General features: G+C 58.4%; 2 protein-coding genes and 1 non-coding gene across 3 annotated transcripts in view; 1 reads left to right on the top strand and 2 right to left on the bottom strand.

Annotated features, from left to right (window-relative positions):
• Window positions 1–1,221: 1,221 nt before the first annotated feature.
• Window positions 1,222–9,888, bottom strand: EEF2 (eukaryotic translation elongation factor 2). Its single transcript, XM_046686085.1, has 15 exons — window positions 9,772–9,888; window positions 8,507–8,721; window positions 7,402–7,583; window positions 7,108–7,319; window positions 6,565–6,743; window positions 6,319–6,424; window positions 5,711–5,824; window positions 5,327–5,465; window positions 4,982–5,177; window positions 4,584–4,842; window positions 4,081–4,188; window positions 2,967–3,320; window positions 2,580–2,762; window positions 2,356–2,488; window positions 1,222–1,897 (listed from the first exon to the last, which is right to left on the bottom strand). Exons 1-15 carry the CDS (start codon window positions 9,772–9,774, stop codon window positions 1,704–1,706), a joined length of 2,577 nt encoding a protein of 858 aa, XP_046542041.1. The 5' UTR covers window positions 9,775–9,888; the 3' UTR covers window positions 1,222–1,703.
• Window positions 6,818–6,882, bottom strand: LOC124225939 (small nucleolar RNA SNORD37). Its single transcript, XR_006885154.1, has one exon. It is a non-coding gene; the product is annotated as a small nucleolar RNA SNORD37 (small nucleolar RNA).
• Window positions 9,889–21,576: 11,688 nt separating the features above from the next.
• PIAS4 (protein inhibitor of activated STAT 4) overlaps window positions 21,577–21,712 on the top strand; it is a 24,306-nt gene continuing 24,170 nt past the window's right edge. Inside the window, exon 1 of the mRNA XM_046684982.1 lies at window positions 21,577–21,681. Coding sequence (XP_046540938.1) covers window positions 21,655–21,681 — 27 coding nt within the window. The 5' untranslated portion in view covers window positions 21,577–21,654. The remainder of the gene's footprint in view (window positions 21,682–21,712) is intronic.

Raw genomic sequence — 21,712 nt, 5'->3', positions numbered from 1 at the left:
GCAGCTTTCCATCGCCGACCACAACATCCTGCTGTCTTCCAGGTACTCGGCAGGACCTGAAGGCGTGTGCAGCGAGCCCCGGCTTCAGCAATCCCGTATCCGCGTGCCGTGGGGAATCTCCTCGTGCATGCGCTCACGGACTAGGGACTAGGGCCTGGGCTCCAGTGCGGGCTCCCCCACCATCACCACCTGGGGCAGCTGGTTTCTAAGTCTGCTCACATGGCAAGCGGGTTCATGATGACCCAAGGTCATCAGTTGGACTAGAGATGGTGCCAACGATGGGCCAACAGCGATGGGCCAGCGGCCATCGGCGGACCCTCAGCATCCACCGGCCGGCTGTCCCCAAGTGAAGAGGTGGGTCTTCAGAGCTTTCCGAGGATGAATGTATGGGACACGAGGATGGTAACTGTCACCTGGATCTGGGTCAGACTCTGATATTAACATAATAACATTCCTCCTGTTACTTTATATTGGGCGTTTTCTCTCCTCATAAACACCCCTCTTCTAGAACTTTCTACGTGACTGGATATGCAGGCAGTTCAACTTCCGCGATCTTTCTTTACTATGAAAAATTGACCCCATTTCCCCTCGCTTTGGCTGGCAGGACGCAGTGCCAGCTACAGCCTTGATTCAGCAATTACAGCGAAATGCCGTGGATACAACGGAGGAAGGGCGCCCCGGGCAGTCTGGGCGCGCATGGGCCACCCACCTCGCCAGGAGCCCCACCGCTATGGCCTGTCCCCGTCTTCCTGAGGACAGACAGGAACACGCGGAGTGATGAGCTCAAGCCTCAGGTAAGGTCTGCAGCTGCTCACACGCCCGCCACACTTCCCGGGCGCCGTCTTCCAAAGGAGCGCCCGCTGCGGTGGTCTGGACCGCGGTGACAGAGGGAGGGAGGCGCTCGGGGTGAGACTGAGGTTCAGCAACGTGGGGCCGTCCACACCTGCACGGACCGACGGCAGCCCCACAGACTACGGACACGCACTCGCAGGGAAAGGATGCAAACTCCAGCCCTCCACACGGCAAAGGGGACAGTCCTGCCGTCATAAGTCCCACTGGAGGGGCCCGGCCTGGATCGCGAGTCTCCTGGACCTCGGCCTCTGGGCGTGGGTCTGACGTCTGGACTGACGCCTCAAGGTCCCAGTGAACCCTCTGTATCGCGGCGTCCCTGGTGGCCACGCGTGCGGGAACGGGGACGGAGAAAGAAGTCACGTGGACGTGCACGGTCACCACCATATCAAATTTATTACTCCAATGGCACTAACACAGCTGGAGGGGCTCACGGTGACCCTGCTCAGGGTCTCCCGCCTTCTAGCTTCTGTCCAAATGGATAGTCTACCCGCTTCTTCCTTCCCCCCGTTTCTGGGGGAAAATCCACTACGGGCCATTTCCCCAATAAACCTCTTAATGCGTTTATTTTAAATTTCTTTTTTTAAGGACATGTGAGTCTTCCTCTGAAATGGGAAAAAAAAAAAGTGTTGGGTGTCCCCACCCCCCCCCCCCCCCCCCCCCCACCCGAACCAGTCCCCGCTGGGAGGGCCTCTCTGCTGCGTCTGAAATCCCGAAATAAATTATTGAAGGGCCGACGTCGCGTGGGCACTGACGGTGGCACGGAGCAGCCCGCCGGGACAGTCTCGAGGTTGGTGGAGGACGGGAGGGCCGGGCGCAGGGGCTGAGGGCCGCCCGGCGGCGGGCAGGGCCACCTACAGCTTGTCCAGGAAGTTGTCCAGGGCCGGGATGCCCTCCTTCAGGCCCTTGCGCCTGCGCGTCTCGGCCACCACCTGGCTGGGGCGGCTGGTGCTGTCGAAGGGGTCCCCGGGCAGGATCTGCCAGTGGTCAAACACGCACTGCGGGAAGGCCTGGCCGCCCGTGTTGGAGCGCAGGTCGGCCGTGAAGCCTGCGGGAGGGGCAGGCTCGGGTCACCGGGCGGCTCCCTGGTCGGGCTCCAGAGGTGGGACGCCCCCCGACTGTGCCCCTCCCAGGCTCGCTCAGAGGCCACCAAGCTCGTGCCCGGCCTCCGTCTGCCCATTCTCAGAAGTTGCAGCCACAGCGTGGCGGCCCTGGTCCCTGAGCGACACATCCACCAAGGGCCTTCCGGTCAGTGACTCCAGGGTCTACATGGACCCGGGGCCACCTCCTCCTCCTCAACTATGGTGCCCGCCACTTCCAGGCGAGGAAGGGCAGCAGCAGGCGGGCACACAATACCCACGGCTCCCACCCCCATCAGGCCTGCCCTGCACCTCCCACAGGGGCCAAGCGCCGGGTCCGTCCCCCAGACCAGACAGGAACAGGAGGCTCCCCCGGACGCCAGCACACCACCCAGGACCCTGAGGGCCGCAGCCGGCTGGCACCTACCGAAGGACTCGTTCACAGGCAGGTAGGCCTTCACGACAAACATGGGGGTGCCGGCCACCTGGGACTCCTCGAAGACGTGGCCCCGCTTCCTGTTCAGGACGCCGTAGATGCCACCAACCACCTGCTCCGGACACTGCGGGGCAGAGAAAGGCGGTGAGCAGCGGCTGCGGGGCGGGCGGGCCGGGGCTGTGGGGCGGGCGGGGGCTGCGGGGCGGCCTGCCCACCTGGATCTCCACCAGGTAGATGGGCTCCATGAGCCGGGGCTGCGCCGTCAGCACGCTGGCGTACAGGCAGCGCCGCGCCGTGGGGATGATCTGGCCGCCCCCGCGGTGGATGGCATCCGCGTGCAGCGTCACGTCGTGGACGTCGAAGCGCACGCCGCGCATGTTCTCCTCGCACAGCGCCCCCTGCAGACAACAAGGCAGCGTCAGGCTCGGCCTCAGTGTCACCATCCCTCCCGCAACAGTCACCTGTGCCACCTCCTGCTCTTGGCACACCAGGCCCTGGGTGTCTCGACCAACTCACCCTCCCTCGGGTCCCCTTCCCAGGAGGCAGGAGTCCCAGCCCCACTTCAGCAGAGCAACGAGGCCAGGAGGGCCATCCCAGCTCACCTCCTTGGTGGCCCACTGGAAGCCGGCCACCACGCTGTCCTTGATCTCGTTGAGGTACTGCACGCCCTTGGTGATGTCGGTGAGGATGTTGGGGCCGGTGCCGTCGGGCCCGAAGCACCAGATCTTGCGGGCCTCGGCCACGTCCCACTCGTACTTCTCGGCCAGGTAGCGGGCGCGCTGCTTGAGCTCCTGGCGGGAGGACACCTCGCCCTTGTCGATGTCCTCGGCCAAGCCGTCGGGGAAGGGTCGCGCCTTCATGTACAGCCGGTTGTGCTTGTTCGGCGACTTGGACAAGCAGAGCACGTTCGACTCCTCGCTCACCGTCTCGCGGTACGAGACCACCGGGTCGGATTTCTGCAAGGGGGGGCGCGAGGTCAGGCCTGCCCCGGGGAGAGCAGGTAACGAGGGCCTCTCCCCCTAAGGAGGCTCAGGCGACCGCCAGGCCGGGGGCACAAAAGGCAGTACTGGCTTGGCCGGGCACAGCCATCCCCGGGCAGCGCTCCCGCCTCCCACGGGACCGGTCAAACGGCCACCCGTCCTGCGACAGCCGACACACTACTGACCAGAGAAAAGCAAGATGCAAAAGCAAGCACAGCCTGGCTCCACGTCACCACAAAAAAGCTTTGTTATATAAAAAACACCGAATAGTTGTTAAACAGTTCAGTGAGGGGACGGCCCGGTGGCGGGTGGCGCAGCGGTTAAGTGCGCACGTTCCGCTTTAGTGGCCTGGGGTTTGCCGGTTGGGATCCCAGGTGTGGACATGGCACCACTTGGTGAGCCATGCTGTGGTGGACGTCCCACATATAAAGTAGAGGAAGATGGGCACGGACATGAGCTGGGGGCCACTCTTCCTCAGCAAAAAGAGAAGGATTGGCAGCAAGTGTTAGACAACGGCTAATCTTCCTCAAAAAAAACAACAGTTAGGGAAAAAAAAATCTGAGGCAGTGCATAACTGCTGGTTTCCCAACAGCACCTGTGCTTATCTGGCAGGACCGGGTCGAGGGGGGGGGGAAGAGCTGAAGCCACTAACTGAGCGGCTCCTTGGAGCGCCCAGCCCGGCACCTCCCTTGCCCTCTGTCCCGGGGAGAGGCCCCGGCGCGCACCCGCGGCTCACCTTGATGGGAATGCAGGCGTGGTCCTCCTCCAGGTCCTTCAGGCAGATCTCCAGGTGCAGCTCGCCGGCGCCCGCGATGATGTGCTCGCCCGACTCCTCGATGATGCACTGCAAGGGAGCCACGTGTCACCGCGGACGCTCCAGGAACCCGGGGGACGCCAGGGCACGGCCGGAGCACCGGCTCCCAGCTTCCCTCCGGCTGGGGAGGGGCCCTGCCCAAACAGGGTTTTCAGGGAAGGCATCAGGAGGCAGGGACAGGCCCCACATGCCGTTACTGCTGGTTCCCAGCACTAACGCCCTACAGAGGCCCAGCACACAGTCAACAGGGCTGCAGAGATCCAAGCAGCCCGCGCGCGAGCGCTGGTGGCAGTGCGCCCCCTGGATGGGCGACAGCTGTGCCCGGGCAGGTGCGCTGTGAGAAGCCGGCCCATCTCCCCAGCTCAGCCACTCGGGACGTAAGCCACAGACAAAAGCCATCGCCTCCTGCCGGGGCACCCACCCACCTGCACCATGGGGTCCGACTTGGCCAGCCGCTTCAGCCCCTCCACCAGCTTGGGCAGGTCGGCGGGGTTCTTGGCCTCCACGGCGACCCTGACGACGGGGCTCACGCTGAACTTCATCACGCGCATGTTGTGGGCGTGCTCGAAGGTGGTGATGGTGCCCGTCTTCACCAGGAACTGGTCCACGCCCACCAGGCCCACGATGTTCCCACAAGGCACGTCCTCAATAGGCTCCACGTAGCGACCCATCATGAGAATTGTCCTGGAGGAGACGCAACAGCTGTCAAGACGCCAGCTCCAGAGTGCCAGATACCCACATGGCCGCAAGACAGGCCCCGTCCCTCTAAGCCTGTGGCTGTCCCTCCCGCCTGGTGGCGCTGCCAGCCCCGCCGGCCGCTCACCTCTGGATGGGCTTCAAGTACAGGTCCTCCTTCTTGCCGGGCGTGTAGTTGGGCCCCATGATCCTGACCTTCAGGCCGGTGGACACCAGCCCCGAGAAGACCCGGCCGAAGGCGTAGAACCGGCCTTTGTCGGAGGTCGGCACCATCTTGGAAATGTACATCATAAGGGGGCCTTTGGGGTCACAGCTTTTAATACCTGCGGAACAAGAGAGAAAGCCCCAAGGGGGAAAGCGTGAGTGCCCGCAGCTCAACCTGCGGGAACGCTGCGCGCCGAGGCTGGGTGATGCGTCACCCTCGTACAGCAGCCCAGGCCGCCCTGGGGCTCCTGCCCGGGGCCCCACGCACCCATGGCCGCCTCGTCGTCGGGGGGCCCCTCGTAGAGGAGCTCGCAGCGGTACTTCTGGGCCGTCACGGGCGATGGCAGGTGGATGGTGATCATCTGCAGCAGAGCGTCCCCGGCGGGCAGCCAGCGGCGCATCACAGCCTGCGGGGCAGATAGGGGGCTCAGGGTCACACGTCTGTCTAAGGGACGCCACAGCGCAGGACCCCTTCCAGAAGGACAGAGCAAGCAGACACTGAGGTCTCCCACCCCCCTGGGGGATGGGCCTGTGGCCGGTGATGCTGCCAAGAGGGCCAGGGACCACTAGAAGGGCCGATGGAGCCCGGAGCCCCCTCCGCAGCCGTCCCACCACCCGAGGGCAGCGGGCGGGCAGGCGGGCACGCACCCACCTTCAGAAGCGGCTTTCCCTCCTTGTCCTTGTCCTCACTGTCTAACTTGATGTCCAGTTTCTCGATCAGCTTTGCCGTCTCCTCTTTCTTGAAATTCATGATCGCGTCAAACACCTACCGACCCAAGGAGAGCGCAAAGTGGCTTTCTGAGCACCCTGGGACTGCCACGGGCAGCTCTGCTGAGAGCGGGCCCCGCAGGAAGCAGGGCTGCAAAGACCCTCAGCCCCACCCCACCACTGCCACCCAGCTCAGGCCCGGTAGCCTCCCCAGAGTGCTCAGGGAGAAAAGCCCACGCGGAGCAGACGACCCCGCTCCGAACCTAGGACTTGACGCCGGGCAAGGCGTGGGTCACCCCTCCCATCGTATCCTGCCCACCCGCCCCAGCCAGGGAGGCCAGCTGCCCCACCGTGTGGCCCAGAGACCTGGACACAAGCTTGTCAGGGTCCAGCGCCCGCGGCTGGCAGCATGCAGCTCTCCCCTCTTGGCAGCCACCTGGCGGGCACGCTCCGTGCAGCCCCACTGCAGCGTGCCCGCCAGCAGGTCCTGGGGAGGCGCTGGGCCCAAAGGCAGCCCGGGGCCACCCGCTCCACCCACGCGCAGTGGCCCACCTTGAAGATGGGGTCCAGAATGAGCTGGCAGAACGTCCGGGGCAGCTTCTTCCCGTCGGGGCTGTTGGCAGACTTGCTGAACTTGCCGTTGGCTGGATCAAAGTACCTGGCAGAGCAGGCCCGAGACGGGTTGGGGGATCCGGGGAAACGAGGCTGGCCAGGAGCACCCAGGCACCCGGCGGTTCTGAGGAGGGGCCCCCACCCCGCGGGCACGCTGGAGAGCCCCGGCCGCCCCGCCGCACTCACCGGTCCCCCCAGAGCTTCTTCATCATGTCCTCCACCTTCTTGGCCCGCTCCGCAGGTCCCAGCTGGCCCTCGCCCTTGGCAGCAAACTTGGCCACGTACATCTCCGCGAACTGCTTCAGGGTGAAGGCCCAGCCATGGAGGCCGGACCCGAAGCCCACAGTGCCGAGGACGGGGTCGATCTGAGGGGACACGAGCGCTGTGAGGGGGGGGCAGCAGGACAGCCCGCAGCTCCACTGGCCCCAGGCGCCGCGGGCCTCAGACACTGGGTTTCTTCAACAGACATCAGGTCAAAGTGAAGAAATTTCAGTCATCACATAAACGGCGCCCAACCTGCCTCCCTCCGGGAGAGAAGGGGGTGCGAAAACCGATGGCCCGGCCACAGCACCATCCAGCCCTGCGCTCCCCTAAGAGCTCAAGCGCTGGACCAAATCATCTTCAAACATTTCAGCCCCCTTGTCACACCTGCACTCCTGGCAAAGCCACTTCCAGATCATGAGTCCGGGGGGCTGGGGGCCCCCCATGGCAGGTGGGCGGCCGACCTACCATGATGTTGCCCATGGGGCCGCTCTCGCCCTCGCCGTAGGTGGAGATGATGACGTTGACGTTCTCCACGATGCGCTGGAAGGTCTGGTAGAGCTCCTCGGGCTCCAGCTGCAGCTCGAGCAGCGCGCGGTCCATCTTGTTCATCATGAGCACGGGCTTGATGCGCTCGGCGATGGCCTGCCGCAGCACTGTCTCCGTCTGCACGCACACGCCTGGGCGCGGGACAGGGCGCCGTCGTCAGCCCCGGGGAGGACGGCCCCAGGCTGCAGGCGCACGAGGGGACCCGCTGCTTACCCGACACGCAGTCTACTACCACCAAGGCCCCGTCGGTGACGCGGAGGGCGGCCGTCACCTCCGAGGAAAAGTCCACGTGGCCAGGGGAGTCAATGAGGTTGATGAGGAAGCCGGAGCCGTCCTTGCTCTGCTTGATGAAGTTGAGGTCGTTCTCAGAGAGCTCGTAGAAGAGGGAGATGGCCCTGGGTGGGGGGGCGACAGGTCGGCTGCTGGAAGCCACCCCCAGCCTGGCCCTACACTGGCCTCCCCGTGCCCCCAGCGGTGGCCCGGGCTCTGCCCAAGGGGAGCCAGGACTAAGACCTTCAGCCCCTCAGGAAGCCGGAGACGCAGCAAGAAGCCAGGTGCGCAGCTGGAGCAGCCACTGCCCGCCGTCCCCTCCCCCTGCGTTACTCATCCCTGGAGAAACTTCAGACTTCCCACGCGAGCCATCCCACCCAGGGGACTCTGCCTCTGCAGCGCCCTCTGCCAGGGACGCCCCCTCCCTGGGACCAGACACAAAGCCCACGGGTCCAGCCCCCACCTGTCCCTCCCAGGCTTACACATCTGATTTCTAAAAACAACACCATAACCAGGTGAGACCCACCAACCCCAGGGACCACCTTTCACTGTTCCCTCCCCACTTTCCCCTCTCTCCAGCCCTAGCTTGAGTGACTCTGAGCAGAGGACCCAGAAAACCCCACAACTCGCCCATCGAGGACAACTGACATTCAGTCACTTGGTTTCAGACTCTGAACCCTCCTAACACCTGGGGCATCCCGAGCAGGGCGGACGTCCAGCACCTTCAAAGGTCAGTGGCCCCTCCCAGACTTCTCCAGACCTCGTCACCAATCCCTTGGCCCCAGGAAGAGAGAACCACCTGGCAGAGCCTCCAAGGCCCCGCCCCCAAGACCTGTCACCGTGCCCCCACCAGTCACAGCTTCCCACTCCCCTCAGGCTGAACTCCATCCTCCTGAGAGGCTTCAACACCAGCCCCGAGACGTGTGACTCAGCGCAAGAGGCTGCCTAGGGAAGGATGTCACCTGCCTCTCCCCACACCCAGGGCCGCTCCAGCCTCCCGCAGGCGCCCCCCCCCACCCCCGTCCCCAGGACTCGGGGGCTCGCTCACGTCGACTTGATGGTGATGCAACGCTCCTGCTCGTCCTTCCGGGTGTCCGTGAAGCGGGTCTCGCCGGCCCGAGCGGAGGCGATGATGCCAGCCTTGCACACGAGGGAGTCCGTCAGCGTGGACTTGCCGTGGTCCACGTGGGCGATGACGGACATGTTCCGGATGTTGGCCTTCTTGTCCATGATGGCCCGGATCTGGTCGACCGTGAAGTTCACCTGCGCCGGGAGGGGGAGGGAGGAGGAGGCTCAGGCTGGGCCTGGGCGCCAGGCACCAGGCTTGGCAGGGATACCCCGATCGATGAGAGTGCTGGGCCCACGGTTGGGAGGGGGCAGGTCCTGGGGCTGCCCCAACTCCCACCTCCAGTCCCCTCGCAGACAGCCCTTTAAAGGCACCACCCACCCCATCTCTGAGACCCAGATTCCAGCTGTCACTCAGAAGTGACAACCCGCAACAGCAGCTGCGGAATCTCCGAGTGACACTCGTCCCCTTAGGTGGGGCACACGTATGGGGGGTCGCAGCGGCCAGTTAAACAACACGGGATGGATGAAGCCCCCCAAAGCCCCCTCCGTGTGGCCCCCAGGTTTTCCCAGACCCAAGAACCTCCCTTAAAGTCCAAGGTCACCTCTCTGGCTAGGAGAGGAATCAGATAAGGCCACCCACCCCATGAAATCACTAAAGACACCAGCCGGGTGCGGGGGAGCCTGCGCAGCCCCAACACGCCTGAGCCACCCCCGCTCCGTGGCTCCGGGGTCAGCGGTTCACGATCAGGGGCACAGAGAGACCAAGGAGCCAGTCCAAGGTTACACAGCGCTCGGAGGAGACAAGGGGCTTCGCAGGCCAGGCGCCCCTCGTTTTGCCCCTTCCCCAGCGCCCCCGGCCCTCGACACAACACGGGTCTCGAACTCCCGGCCCGCGGGTTACATAAGGCGGCCCCCAGGCTCCCCGCTCCCTCCGCGGCGCCGCCATTACGGCGTCTGCCACATCATCACCGCCTCCCCTCCCCGCCTGCGCCACCGCTCCAGCCGGGCCCGGGGTCCCGCGAGGCGGCGGCGCCCCCAGAAGCGGACAAGAGGCTCGGCGGGCAGCGCGGCGCGCAGACATGGCGGCGGCCGCCGCTTCCCCAGCCCCGGGCCCGCCGGCCCCCGCCGCCGCCGCCATGTCTCCTCCCAAGCCCGGCGGCCCCCCAGCGTTCCGAGCCTGGCAGCGCCGACCCCCGGGGAGGCCCCGCCGCCGCTCCAGGCCGCCAGCCAGACGGCGTCGCTCACCATGGTGGCGGATGGCGGTGGATTCTCCCAGGCAGATCCGAGCGAAAACGAGCCGCGCCGAGGATGGCGGCGACGACGGCGGAAGAGAACGCTGACGTCAACACCCCGCCTTTTATAGGCCGACGCCGGTTGGGCGGATCCTCTGACTGCGCTGCGGGGGGCGGGGCGAAGCGACGCCGCGCGCAGGCGCAGAGACGCGCTCCTCCGATTAACCCCTTAGGCGCCGGCGCGGCTGCTCTAGGATCGGCTTTCCCCGGCTGGGTTTGCCCCGGGCGGTGGTCCGCCCGCCCCGAGCTGATCACACACCTCGGGGGCACAAAGCGACGAGCGCCGTTTTAACTGAGCATATTCATCATAGCAGCTAGATTAGCTTTCCAATTGCCCAGCACTTCTATTAGAAGCACATTACTATATCAATAAGCTTTGTGGGTTATCCCAATTACCTGGTTTTTTGACATTGTCATGGAAGATGATGCTTCACCACTTTACGTGTCTTCACACTAGTTGCTCAGAGTTGTCTGCCTCAGTTTCCTTGTCTGTACAAGGGGGGTAAATCAGGGCCACCTCATTCGGGGGGGGGGGGGAGAGTGAAATTGACTAAATACACGTAAAGGGATTTGCGCCGCGCCTGACACGGTTCTCAATACACGTCAGCTATTTTAATTAGTTATCATTTCCTTTATTCATTTATTTCATCTATTTATAAATGAATTTATTCATTTATTTCAGGGGCTGCTTTGCCATGTCCCAGGCACCGGGCTGAGCGCTTCTTTCCGTGCGCAATCTCTTTATTCATTTCCTCTCCAGGGGGAGGCGCAGGAGGCCTATTTTGCATTTGTGTCCTAATCTGACCCTAAGAAACAGTTGTACTTCCGATCTTTGGCTCGAGGGAACGAATTGGCATTCAATTCAATAACCTTTTTCTTTAGAAAGCCCAGCTACCATGCCTGGTCCAGAAGTATTTCTTGCATCCATGAGATTCTCATTAGCGCAAATCAACGCCCTACGGTAAATCTTTCCTCCAAACTCACTCTTGTCAAAAGGAAAGAGTTTGCAGGGCTCTTCCTGCACCGGGAGCAGCGGAAATGCGCCTCTGCAGAAAGCGATGCAAATTTGCGTCTGGACTCTAAAATCAGCGTGCGCGCTCCTCCCTCCCGCAAATGCTTTCGCATTTTGCTTTCTAAGGCGCTGTCCCAGCCCTGATCTCATTTGATCAGAGATTGCTATCACCATCCCACGTTTAACCCAGGGGGAAACTGAGGCAGATAGGCACTGCCCAATAAGCATCTACGAGATGATCGAGGCTCAGAATGGCAGAGGGAGTGGCAGGCATCAGATGTCGATTCCCCGGGGCTCCATCAGGCGTCTTTAAACACCTACACCTGTATTCGTGACAAGTTTTATGTTAATCCAGCGCGTTGGAGGACGCGTTTTCAGCCGATGGGTATCTCGTTTCCCATTTTTAACAATGTTTTCAATAAAAAAAAAAACTCTCTTGAAATCTTTACATGCACTGAGCACCCACTGTGTGCTGGGCTGCGTGGGAGGCACTCCGCAGCACTTTGCGAACGGGGCATCTCAGAGAAGAAAAGCAAAGGGAGGTTGAATTCGCTCTCAAGTGAACAGAGTGCTTATTGAAAAAAATTTAGTGTAAGTTGAAGAAGGAGGGGAGAGTTTAAGGGGAATTAGAGAGATCGAAGTCTTTTTTCCCCCATCGTTACCCTGCGTGGGGAGGTGTTTCGGCCCCAGGGCTGTAGAGATGGGGCCATATATTGGCAAGGGACCTCTCCCCACCGTGATCCCCAGCCTCATGTTGAGCAGCAGCTTGGGGAGGGGGGAGCCGGGGCTCAGCAGAGACCTACAGCAGCCACAGCCAGCTCCAAGGTCTGCAGCAATAAATACAGGCGGGGCAGAGCGCGGGGAGGAGCCCGGAGAAAGGAGCCACCTCTGCAGGGAGGCTCCGCTGCGCATGCGCCCCTCGCGGCGCGAGCCGGGCGTGGAACCCGCGGCTGCGGCCCCTGCTGGCCAGCGCCCGCCACTGCACGCCCGTTGCATGTGCCTTTGGATGCTTCTTAGCTACCAGCCACCGCCCTTTAATCAATGAATGCCCTTAATCCTCCCCCTGCCCTGGGCTTTGGGTGAGCTCGTTTAAGCTGGAGGAAATTGAGGCTCAGAGATGTTAAGATTTGCCCAAGGTCACACAGCTCATTAGAGTGCACTGGAAAAGGCATGGTTCAGCGGTAGGACAATAGAATACTACGCAGCCATGAAAAGGAAGGAGATCCTGACGCCTGCTCCAACATGGATGGACCTGGAGGACGTGATGCTCAGGGACGTGAGCCAGACACAGAAGGACACACACTGTGTGGTCCACTCACAGGAGGTCCCCAGAGGAGCCACAGCCACAGAGACAGAAAGTGGATGGGGGGCCAGGGGCTGGGGGAGGGGTGAGGAGTCAGTGTTTCATGGGGACAGAGCTGCAGTTTGGGGAGATGGAAAGTTCTGGAGACGGATGGTGGGGATGGTTGCATAACAGTGTGAATGTGCTTCATGCTGCTGAGCTGTGCACCTAAAAATGGTTAAAATGGTAAGTTTTATGTTATGTCTATTTTACCACAATTTTTTTAAAAGGCATGGTTTAATCAGGGCGCAACTCCGCCACACTAGTATTTCCTAGATGTTTCTCAGATTTGGTTAACCAAAGCCAGACATCCTGGGTTTAAATTCTGCTTCTGCCGCCACTGGCTGTATGGCCTTGGGCATATTACTTAACCTGTCTGTGCCTGAGATTCTGCTTGTAAAATACTGAATAAGAACAGAATCTATTTTATTATGGGGCTCTTGTTTTTTGTTTTTTGGGGTTTTTTGAGGAAGATTAACCCTGAGCTAACATCTGCTGCCAATCCTCCTCTTTTTTTTGCTGAGGAAGACTGGCCCTGAGCTAACATCCGTGCCCATCTTCCTGTACTTTATACGTGGGATGCCTATCACAGCATGGCTTGCCAAGCGGTACCATGTCCACAACCGGGATCCGAACCGGCGAACCCCGGGCCGCCGAAGAGGAATGTGCATACTTAACCGCTGTGCCACCGGGCCGGCCCCTATAGGGCTCTTGTGAGACAAAGAAATTAATACCTGGCATACAGTTGACCCTCTTTAAGAGTCTGCTCCTGTTATGGGCTGAACTATGTCCCCCCAAAATTCATGTATTGAAGTCCCCGGACCCCCAGGACCTCAGAATGTGACTCTCTTTGGACGTAGGGCTTTTAAAGAGACAGTTAGGTTAAAATGAGGTCATTAGGGTGGGTCCTGATCCAACGTGGCCCCAGTCGGTGAGATTAGGACACAGACGCACCCAGAACAAAGATCCTGTGAGGACCCAGGGAGGAGGTGACCATCCACTGGCCTAGAGAGAGGCCTCAAAGAAGGCGGCCCCGCTGCCACCTCGAGCCCAGTCTTCCGGCCTCCAGAACCGCGAGACAATAAACGTCTGTGGTTGAAGCCACTGAGGTCGTGGCATTTCGCGGTGGCGGCCCTGGCCGGCTAAAACAGCCCCCACGGTGGGATGGAAATGTTAGATCGCATTGCCGCCCTTCCTTCTATGCTCATTTATTAGCGCCTGCGACATCCTGGGTCTGGGGTGAGGTATCCAGAGGCCTCCGAAAAACCCTCAGTCAGCATGATAATAATATTTAAATACCTTTTTTTTTCAATCCAAAAGAAAGCCAGAAAAGTCCACGAGGAACAAAACCCCCAGAGTTGAAATAAATAAAGACACGACCAGGATTGCTGATTTTTCCCTGGCTTCTGGGCCAGCATGACTGCAGAGGGCTCTTTGTGGGCAGCGTGGCGTTGAAATCTCCGCCAAACGCCCCAAGGAAGGGGCGCCACTGTCCCCTCGGGGATGTTGAGCAAAGCAGGGTTCAGGCAGGTCTGGCGAGGCTGCCTCGTAAGAACAGGGGATCCAAGGAAAGCCTGGTGAGGCTCGAGTGCCACTAGTGAGGGCGACAGCCTGTTCGGGACCCGCCTTCCGCAGGGGCTCCCAGCACGCCCTTAGGGACCAGATTAGAGACCGCTGCGAGCTGTTTTGCATTTGTTTGCTGCTTTGCTGGCCCTGTGGGACCTCCAGGCTGGGGGACTTCCCGCCAGGCCCCACCCCTCCCCACCTGCAAACACTCCCGTTGGCTTTGAAACCTGGCTCATCCCTTCCGCCTGGAACGCCTAGCATCCCTCAGGCCCGGCACTCACTGGTCCAGCAAATGTTTCCCAGGAGCCTGCGGAAACACAGACTTCCCGCCCTCGGGAAGCTGATGGGCTGCTGGAGGAAAGAGTCAAGAATATTCGCACAAGTTGAACCTTTTAAATCGTGCTGGGAAGGAGACAGAGAAAGAGCAAGGGAGAGAGTAGAAAAGGGGAGGGCTATGATCCGGCCTGGGGGATGAGGGAGGACTGCCTGGAGGAGGTGATTCTTAAACTATTACCTGAAAGATGAGAACGCGTTCAATGGGCAAAAGAGGAGGAGGCATTCCAGGGAGAGGGGACAGCAAGTGCAAAGGTCCTGAGGTAGGAGGCACAGAGAAAAAACAAAACAGTGGGGCTGTCTGTACCACTACCTGTACACAGGGAGGGAGTGTAAAAAGAGAGGAGAGAGCCTTTAGATGGAATGGCCAGGACAAAAGTTGGCTAACTTTTTAAAGGGCCAAGTAGAAAACATTTTGGCTTTGCGGGCCACACAGTTTCGATCACAGCTACTGATCTCTGCTGTTATAGCAGCCGCGCAGCCACAGACATACACAAATAGGCGTGGTCGTGTTCCAATAAAACTTTATTTATAGATGCTAACATTTGCATTTCGTACAATTTTCACGTGACATGAACCAAGATTCTTCTTTTGATTTTTTTTTCCCCCAACCACTTAAAAATGCAAACACCACCTTTAGCTCCTGGGGCCTCCAAAAACAGGCCGCGGGGCAGACACGGCCAGCGGGCTGTGGTTTGTCACTTCCCCTGCTGGAGGAGAAGAGGGTCCTTATAACTTATCATCCAAATCGGAACACTTTTTGTTTGCAACGTTGTGATTACAATTTAACCAATAAACAAAGAACATAGATACAATGTATAAAATCCAGTGGCTTTCACAAATAAACACGCCCCCATAATCAACATGAAAATCAAGCTACAGAATAACCAGCCCCCAGAAACCCTGCAAATCTGCCTTGTGTCTCTTCTGGTCACTCCTGCCCCAAAGACGCCCACCGTCCCGTCTTGCAACATCATAGATTCTAGGCGGCCTATTTCCGAATGTCGTCACCGTGGAACCGAGCAGCGTGGCCTCTTCTGAACCTGGCTTCCTGCGCTCGATGTTCAAACGAAGATTTGCGGATGTGGTGGCGGCATGAACTTTGCTCTGCCTGCTGTATCCTCCTCTGGAGACCCTGGCGCACCCGATTGATCCATGTCACTGTGGGTGGGCGTCGGGGTTGTTGCCCGCTTGGGTGGGTTATGAGTGCTGCCGCCGTGGAACATTCTAGCACATGTCCCGCGACAGCCTTTCTGTGGGGTGCGTCCCCTGGAGTGGAAGTGCTGAGTCATACTCTGTGCCTGGTTCCCGCCTGAGGGGATACAGCCGTTTACCAAGTGGCACATCAGGATGTCTTTAAAAGCAAAAGGGACGTCAATTTAATTCCAGCAGGATGACTAATGGCGGTAAGCCGGGCTGGTCCCAGGCCCCTGGGAGCCTCCGAGTGGAGAACCCAATGAGAACCCCCGACACGTCCCGGGCCCACGTGACCCTCATTTGTGAAATGAAACAAACAGGTAATGCTCACCCTACATCACTGGATGGCACCCAGGAGTCATTCTCCCCCCAGGGGAGACTGGGCCGTGTCTGGGGACATCTGTGGTTGTCACATTGGAGGTGCTTCTACATAGAGTTAGTGGGAGCCAGACAGGCTGCTCAACACCCCACAGGGCCCGCGATGTCCCCCACAGAGGATGAGCTGGCCCTGAATGCCCACAGCTCCGGAGTTGAGAAAAACTCTTTAAGCAATTTTTTTTTTTAAATGACACGCTCTAAATTTTTAGAGTGTGGATGGTATTCATTCATCCGACACATATTTAGTGAGCCAGATGTTGAGATTATGGGGACCCAGGACAAGCACCCCTCTCCTGGCGGGGCGTATATTCCTGTGGGGCAGACAATAAAGAGCGGAGCGGAAGATATGGTCTGTGGGATGGTGAGAAGTACTGTGCAGGGGAGTGGAATAGGAAGAGGGGATGGGAGGACTGGGGACAGATAGCTAGTAGTTCCTTTATATGTGTAAGAAGATATCAGAGAACAGACCTGAAGATGGCCAGGGAGGGAGCAATTGTGCACATCTGCAGGAAGGGTGTTTCAGGAGGCAAGAACTGCAGGTGCAAAGGCCCTGGGGCAGGAACCTGCCTGGCGTGTTGGAGGAACAGCAGGGAGGCCGTGTGGCTGGAGCAGAGGGAGGAGGGGGAGAGAGGGAGGAAAGAGGACAGGGAGGGGACCGGGCAGGACGTGGGGGGCCGCGGGAAGGACTCAGCTTCTCCCCCCAGGGAGGGGGAGCCTGGAGGGCTGCGGGTGGAGGAGGGCGGGACCGACTCGGGGCTCCCGGGCGCCCTCTGGTGGGGGCTGCAGGGAGGACAGACCTTGGTGGGGGCGGGGGCGGAGGGGACGGTGCTGGCCCCAGTGGCTCTCACGGAGGGGCTGAGATTTAGGATAGATTTTGACCCCGGAGCCGAGGGTTCGGGCTGACGCGCTGCACGTGAAGAATGAGCGGGAGACGGGAGTCCACGCCGCCTTCAAGATTCGGGGCGGGATGAGGAGGAAGGAGGAGCTGCCGCGCGCTGAGATGGGAGGAGGGCCTGGCGCTCAGGAGGGAGGGCGGGAGACACCGGTGGCGCCACGTGCGGATGCAGAGTGCGGGGAGGCCGGGCTGGAGGCGCCGCTCTCTGGGTCACGTGGGACGGCAAGGGATGCGACCCACGTGGTGGGAGCCCACGGGTGTGAAATGTGCGCAACAAGCAGATCCACAGACAGAAAGCGGGCTCGTGGGGGCCAGGGGCGGGGGCGGGGGTGACTGCTCAGGGAACGGGTTTTTTTGGGGGGTGATGGAAATGTTTAAAAATTATAAGGTGGTGCTATTAAGATTCTTTAAGTGAACCGTGCGCTGAAACCTCTGGACTCTGTCCATTTCTCTCCATCCCCTCCGCCCCCCGCCTGTCGCTCTGGTCCAGGACCCCATCACTGCTTGCCTGGGTGATGCACCAGCCTCCTCCCTGGCCTCCTGCCTCCCCTCCTGTCTCCCACCATCCATTTTCCACAGCTGCCTGAAGCATCTTTGTAAACGTGAATCCCGTCTTACTCCGGGGTGCTGGTTAATGGTACGCGGCCACTTGGCCGGGCCGTGCTGCCCGGATATTTGGTCAGACATCATCCCGACTGTTTCTGTGAAGTTGCTTTTGGATGAGACTGACATTTAAATCGGTGGACTGTTGAGTAAAAGAGATGGTCCTTCCTGATGTGGGTGGGCCTCGCCCAATCAGTTGAAGGCCTGGCTAGACAAAAAGATGGACCTCTCCGAGCAAGAAGACTTCTGCCAGCAGATGCCTTTCGGACTTGAACTGCAGCTTCAACTCCTCCCTGGGTCTTAACATTCGGGTGAATCTCTCTCTTTTTTTTTTTAACTTTATTAGTTTCACTTTCTTTTTTTCAAGGATTAGCACCGGAGCCAACATCGGTTGCCAATCTTTTTTTTTTTCCTTCTTCTTCTCCCCAAAGTCCCCCAGTGCATAGTTGTATATTGTAGTTGTAGGTCCTTCTGGCTCTGCTATGTGGGACGCCGCCTCAGCATGGCTTGGTGAGCGGTGCCATGTCCACACCCAGGATCCGAACTGGTGAACCCTGGGGCGTGGAAGCAGAGTGCGCAAACTTAACCGCTATGCCACTGGGCCGGCCCCAATGTTTTCTTTTTTCATACTTTAAAAAAATCGTGGCAAAATATACATAACATAAAATTTACTCTCCACTCCATTCCATCGGTCTATGTGTCTGTACAGATGCCAGCACCACACTATTTTAATTACATCACTTTGCAGTAAATTTTGAAATTGGGAAATGTGAGTTCTTATGTTTGTTCTTCTTTTTCAAGATTGTGTTGGCTATTTGGGGTCCCTTGAGATTCCACATGAATTTTAGGAGGCGTTTTTCTCTCTCTGCAAAAACGTCGGGATTTTAACAGGGACAGCATGGAATCTGTGATTGCTTTGGGTAGTATTTACTTCTTAATAATATTGTTAGACGACCCAGGGATTAGGAGAAAATATTTGCAAATCGTGTATCTCATGAGAGGTTAATTTCCACAAGATATAAACCACTCCTGGGGCCGGCCCGGTGGCGCAGCAGTTAAGTGTGCACATTCCGCTTCTCCGTGGCCCGGGGTTTGCCGGTTCGGATCCTGGGTGCGGACATGGCACCGCTTGGCACGCCATGCTGTGGTAGGCATCCCACACAGAAAGTAGAGGAAGATGGGCACGGATGTTAGCTCAGGGCCAGTCTTCCTCAGCAATAAAAAAAAAAAAAAAAGGAGGATTGGCAACAGATGTTAGCTCAGGGCTAATCTTCCTCAAAAAACAAAACAAAACAAAAAAGCACTCCTACAGCTCAACAAAATGAAACACAAACAACCCGATTTAAAAAAGTGATCAAAAGACTTGACTAGACATTTCCCCAAAGAAGATACACACATGGCGAGTAAGCACACAAAAGGATGAGAATCTTCATCACTAACGCTCAGGGAACGCAAATCAAAACCCCAATGGGATACCACTTCACTCCCATTAGGATGGCAATGATCAAACAACAACAAACAGAAAATAACGTGTTGGCGAGGATGTGGAGGGATTGGAACCCTTGTGCCCTGTTGGTGGGAATGGAAAAGGGTGCAGCTGCCGCGGAAAACAGTATGGAGGTTCCTCAAAACATTAAACATAGAATGACCATATGAGCCAGCTAGCCCACTCCTGGGTATCCATCCAGAAGAGTTGAAAGAGCTGTTTGCACACCCACATCCGTAGCAGCAGGATTCACAGCCGCCAAAAGGTGGAAGCAACCCAGTGTCCACTGATGGACGAGAGACACACACAGTGTGGTCCAGCCACAGCCTGGAATATTACGCAGCCGTGAAAAGGAAGGAGAGCCTGATGCCTGCTCCAACGTGGAGGGACCTGAGGATGTGATGCTCAGTGATGTGAGCCAGAAGGACACACACTGTGTGGTCCACTCACAGGAGGTCCCCAGAGGAGCCACATCCACAGAGACAGAAAGTGGATGGGGGGCCAGGGGCTGGGGTGGGAGTCAGTGTTTAATGGGGACAGAGCTGCAGTTTGGGGAGATGGAAAGTTCTGGAGATGGATGGAGGGGATGGTTGCACGACAATGTGAATGTGCTTCGTGCCACTTAGCTATGACCTTAAAAATGGCTAAATAGCAAATTTTATGTGTACTTTACCATAATTAAAAATTTTTTTAAAAAGAAAGAATGGAAAGCAAGAGGAAAGGGAGGGAGGAGGAAGGAAGGCAGGGCGAAATCTAGCCTGACCACTATTTTTGTGCAGCTCATGAGCTAACAACATATTTTTTTCTCCTTTAAATGTTTGACCAAAACCAAAATAATAATGATATCTCAGAACACGTGAAAATTACATAAAATTCAAATTTCAGTGTTTATAAATAAAGTTTTATGGGCACACAGCCATGCCTGTGGGTTACATCCGGTCTGTGGCTTCTTTTGCCCGCCCCTAGATGGCAGAGCTGAGCACTTGCTGCAGACACGCATGTGGCCTGGAAAGTGGAAAATATCCACTACCTGGACCTTCACAGAAGGTTTGCAACCCCTGACTCAGAACAGCGTCTGGCCTGTAGCAGCTGCTGGATATATGGAGAGATGTCGCTGAATATCTGATGGAAAAGTCTGAAGCAGTTTACAAGCATGGTCTTCTGGCTCTGCCAGTGTCTGGGCAGGTTGCTTCTCATCTCTGAGCCTGGGTTTCATCATCAGAAAATGGGGGTCCAGCCCGGGGTTTGCTGTTTTGGATCCCGGTGCGGACATGGCACCGCTTGGCACACCATGCTGTGGTAGGCTAGGCATCCCATGTACAAAGTAGAGGAAGATGGGCACAGATGTTAGCTCAGGGCCAGTCTTCCTCAGCAAAAAAAAAAAAAAAAAAAAAAGGAGGATTGTCAGCAGATATTAGCTCAGGGCTGATCTTCCTCAAAAGAAAAAAAGAGAAAATGGGGGTCAATGAGAATGCTGATCACACGGAAGGAGCTTGATCTGGTGGTCCTGAGAGAGCTGAGGGGGCCTGCAGTCTTGGCTACAGAATGTCATGAATCGCTCCTGAGTCCGTGCCCCAGCCTCACCCATGAGCAATTCACAGGCCACTGTGTTTCAGCTCTTCTGCCCCACGACCTCCCTGTTATTTTAAGACAAATCCTATGCCATTTCTTCCATAAATATTCTTGCACAGATACTTTTAAAAACACAGCCATGATGCCATCCTCACGCGCTAAGCCGTGTTGGTTGTGAGAATCTACACGTGTGATCAAATTTCACAGAAGTATCCCCGCCCCCAAGTGTACGTAAAAACTAGTGAAATGCAAATAAGGGCTGTCGGGAGCCGAATGTATTGTATCAACATCCATTGCCTGGTTTTGACAACACACCTCGGTGGTTATGTAAGATGTTATCCTGGGGGAGGCTGGGTGAAGGGTACGTAAAACTCTGCACTATTTTTGCAACTTCTTCCGAATCTTAAAACTATTTTGAAAATAAAAATTTGTCATAGAAATAGACCAGAACCCTGTACCGTCGGGGCTTGGGTGAGGTGAACAGTTAGAAAGACCTGAGTGAGACCACGTGTGCCATTGCAGAGCTGGAGTCTGTCTGGCCTGAAAATTTTGGATATTTTCTTCATCCTGGATTTTTTTTTTTTGCATTTCTTATTTTTAAAAATATCATATTAACATAATTGATGACTGAGTGATATGGGGCGCACCGTTAACTTTCGCCTAATTCCTGCCCTGAGACTGATGATCTCAGGGGACGGGCCCTGGAATATGAAATTCGTCTTCTCGCTTCCTGCTTTTGACACTAGAATGTTAGAGCTCCGCGGCGGCGGGCACTGGGGAGCCACGGAGAGCTCTTGAGCAGGGGAGGTTGCGGCAAAGGTTTACTGTGGGTGGGGAGGCGGACAAGCGGGGAGGGGTCGCCTGCAGGAGTGAGGGATGCACGAGCTCCGGGGAACCGGGGAGGGGGTCCCGCATTGCTCAGCCCGGGGCCAGCAAAGGGGTGCAGCGCCTGCTCCCCATGTGCCGCGCCAGGACCCGGATGTGCAGCGCGCGGGGCGACCTGGCGGCCGCCGCGCTGGAGCAACCGTCTCCTCCCCGACCCGACGCCGCGGGGCGAACGGGCACACACCTGGCGGCCGCCTCGCGCCGGAGGCCGCGGCACCTGACCGCCTTGTCGTGCCCGCCCGCCCGCTTCCGCCTTTTCTGCCCAGACCGCAACCGGCGCCCGCCCAGACTTGTATTGGGCTTGTGCCCCTTTAAGAAGCCAGACTCGGCCCGGGGTGGGCGTGGTCGCCGCGAGCGAAGGGGGGAGGGGGCGGTGTCCGGTCGCTCTGATTGGCCTGAGGCCCGGGCGGTGGCCGCGCGCGCCTGCGCAGTGGGCGGTGGTGCGCGCCGGCGGGAGGAGGGCGCGCGGGCGCTAATTGGCCGCGGCGGCGGCCCCGCCCACGAGTGGCGGGCGGTCACGTGACGCGACGGCTGGGGGCTCCCGGCGCGGGGACGCTGGTGGCCAAGATGGCGGCGGAGCTGGTGGAGGCCAAAGTGAGTGAGCGGCGGCGGCGCCGGCCCGGCG

Source organism: Equus quagga, chromosome 14 (assembly GCF_021613505.1).
Source record: "Equus quagga isolate Etosha38 chromosome 14, UCLA_HA_Equagga_1.0, whole genome shotgun sequence".
NCBI lineage: Eukaryota > Metazoa > Chordata > Mammalia > Perissodactyla > Equidae > Equus > Equus quagga.
This window is presented reverse-complemented; position numbering and strand designations above follow the sequence as displayed.

Coding starts and splice junctions, on each gene's coding strand:
- EEF2 (XM_046686085.1), bottom strand. Junction 7,320..7,401: donor GGTAGTAGACTGCGTGTCGG/GTAAGCAGCGGG, acceptor TCCCGCGCCCAG/GCGTGTGCGTGCAGACGGAG. Junction 2,489..2,579: donor TCTACCTGGTGGAGATCCAG/GTGGGCAGGCCG, acceptor TCTGCCCCGCAG/TGTCCGGAGCAGGTGGTTGG.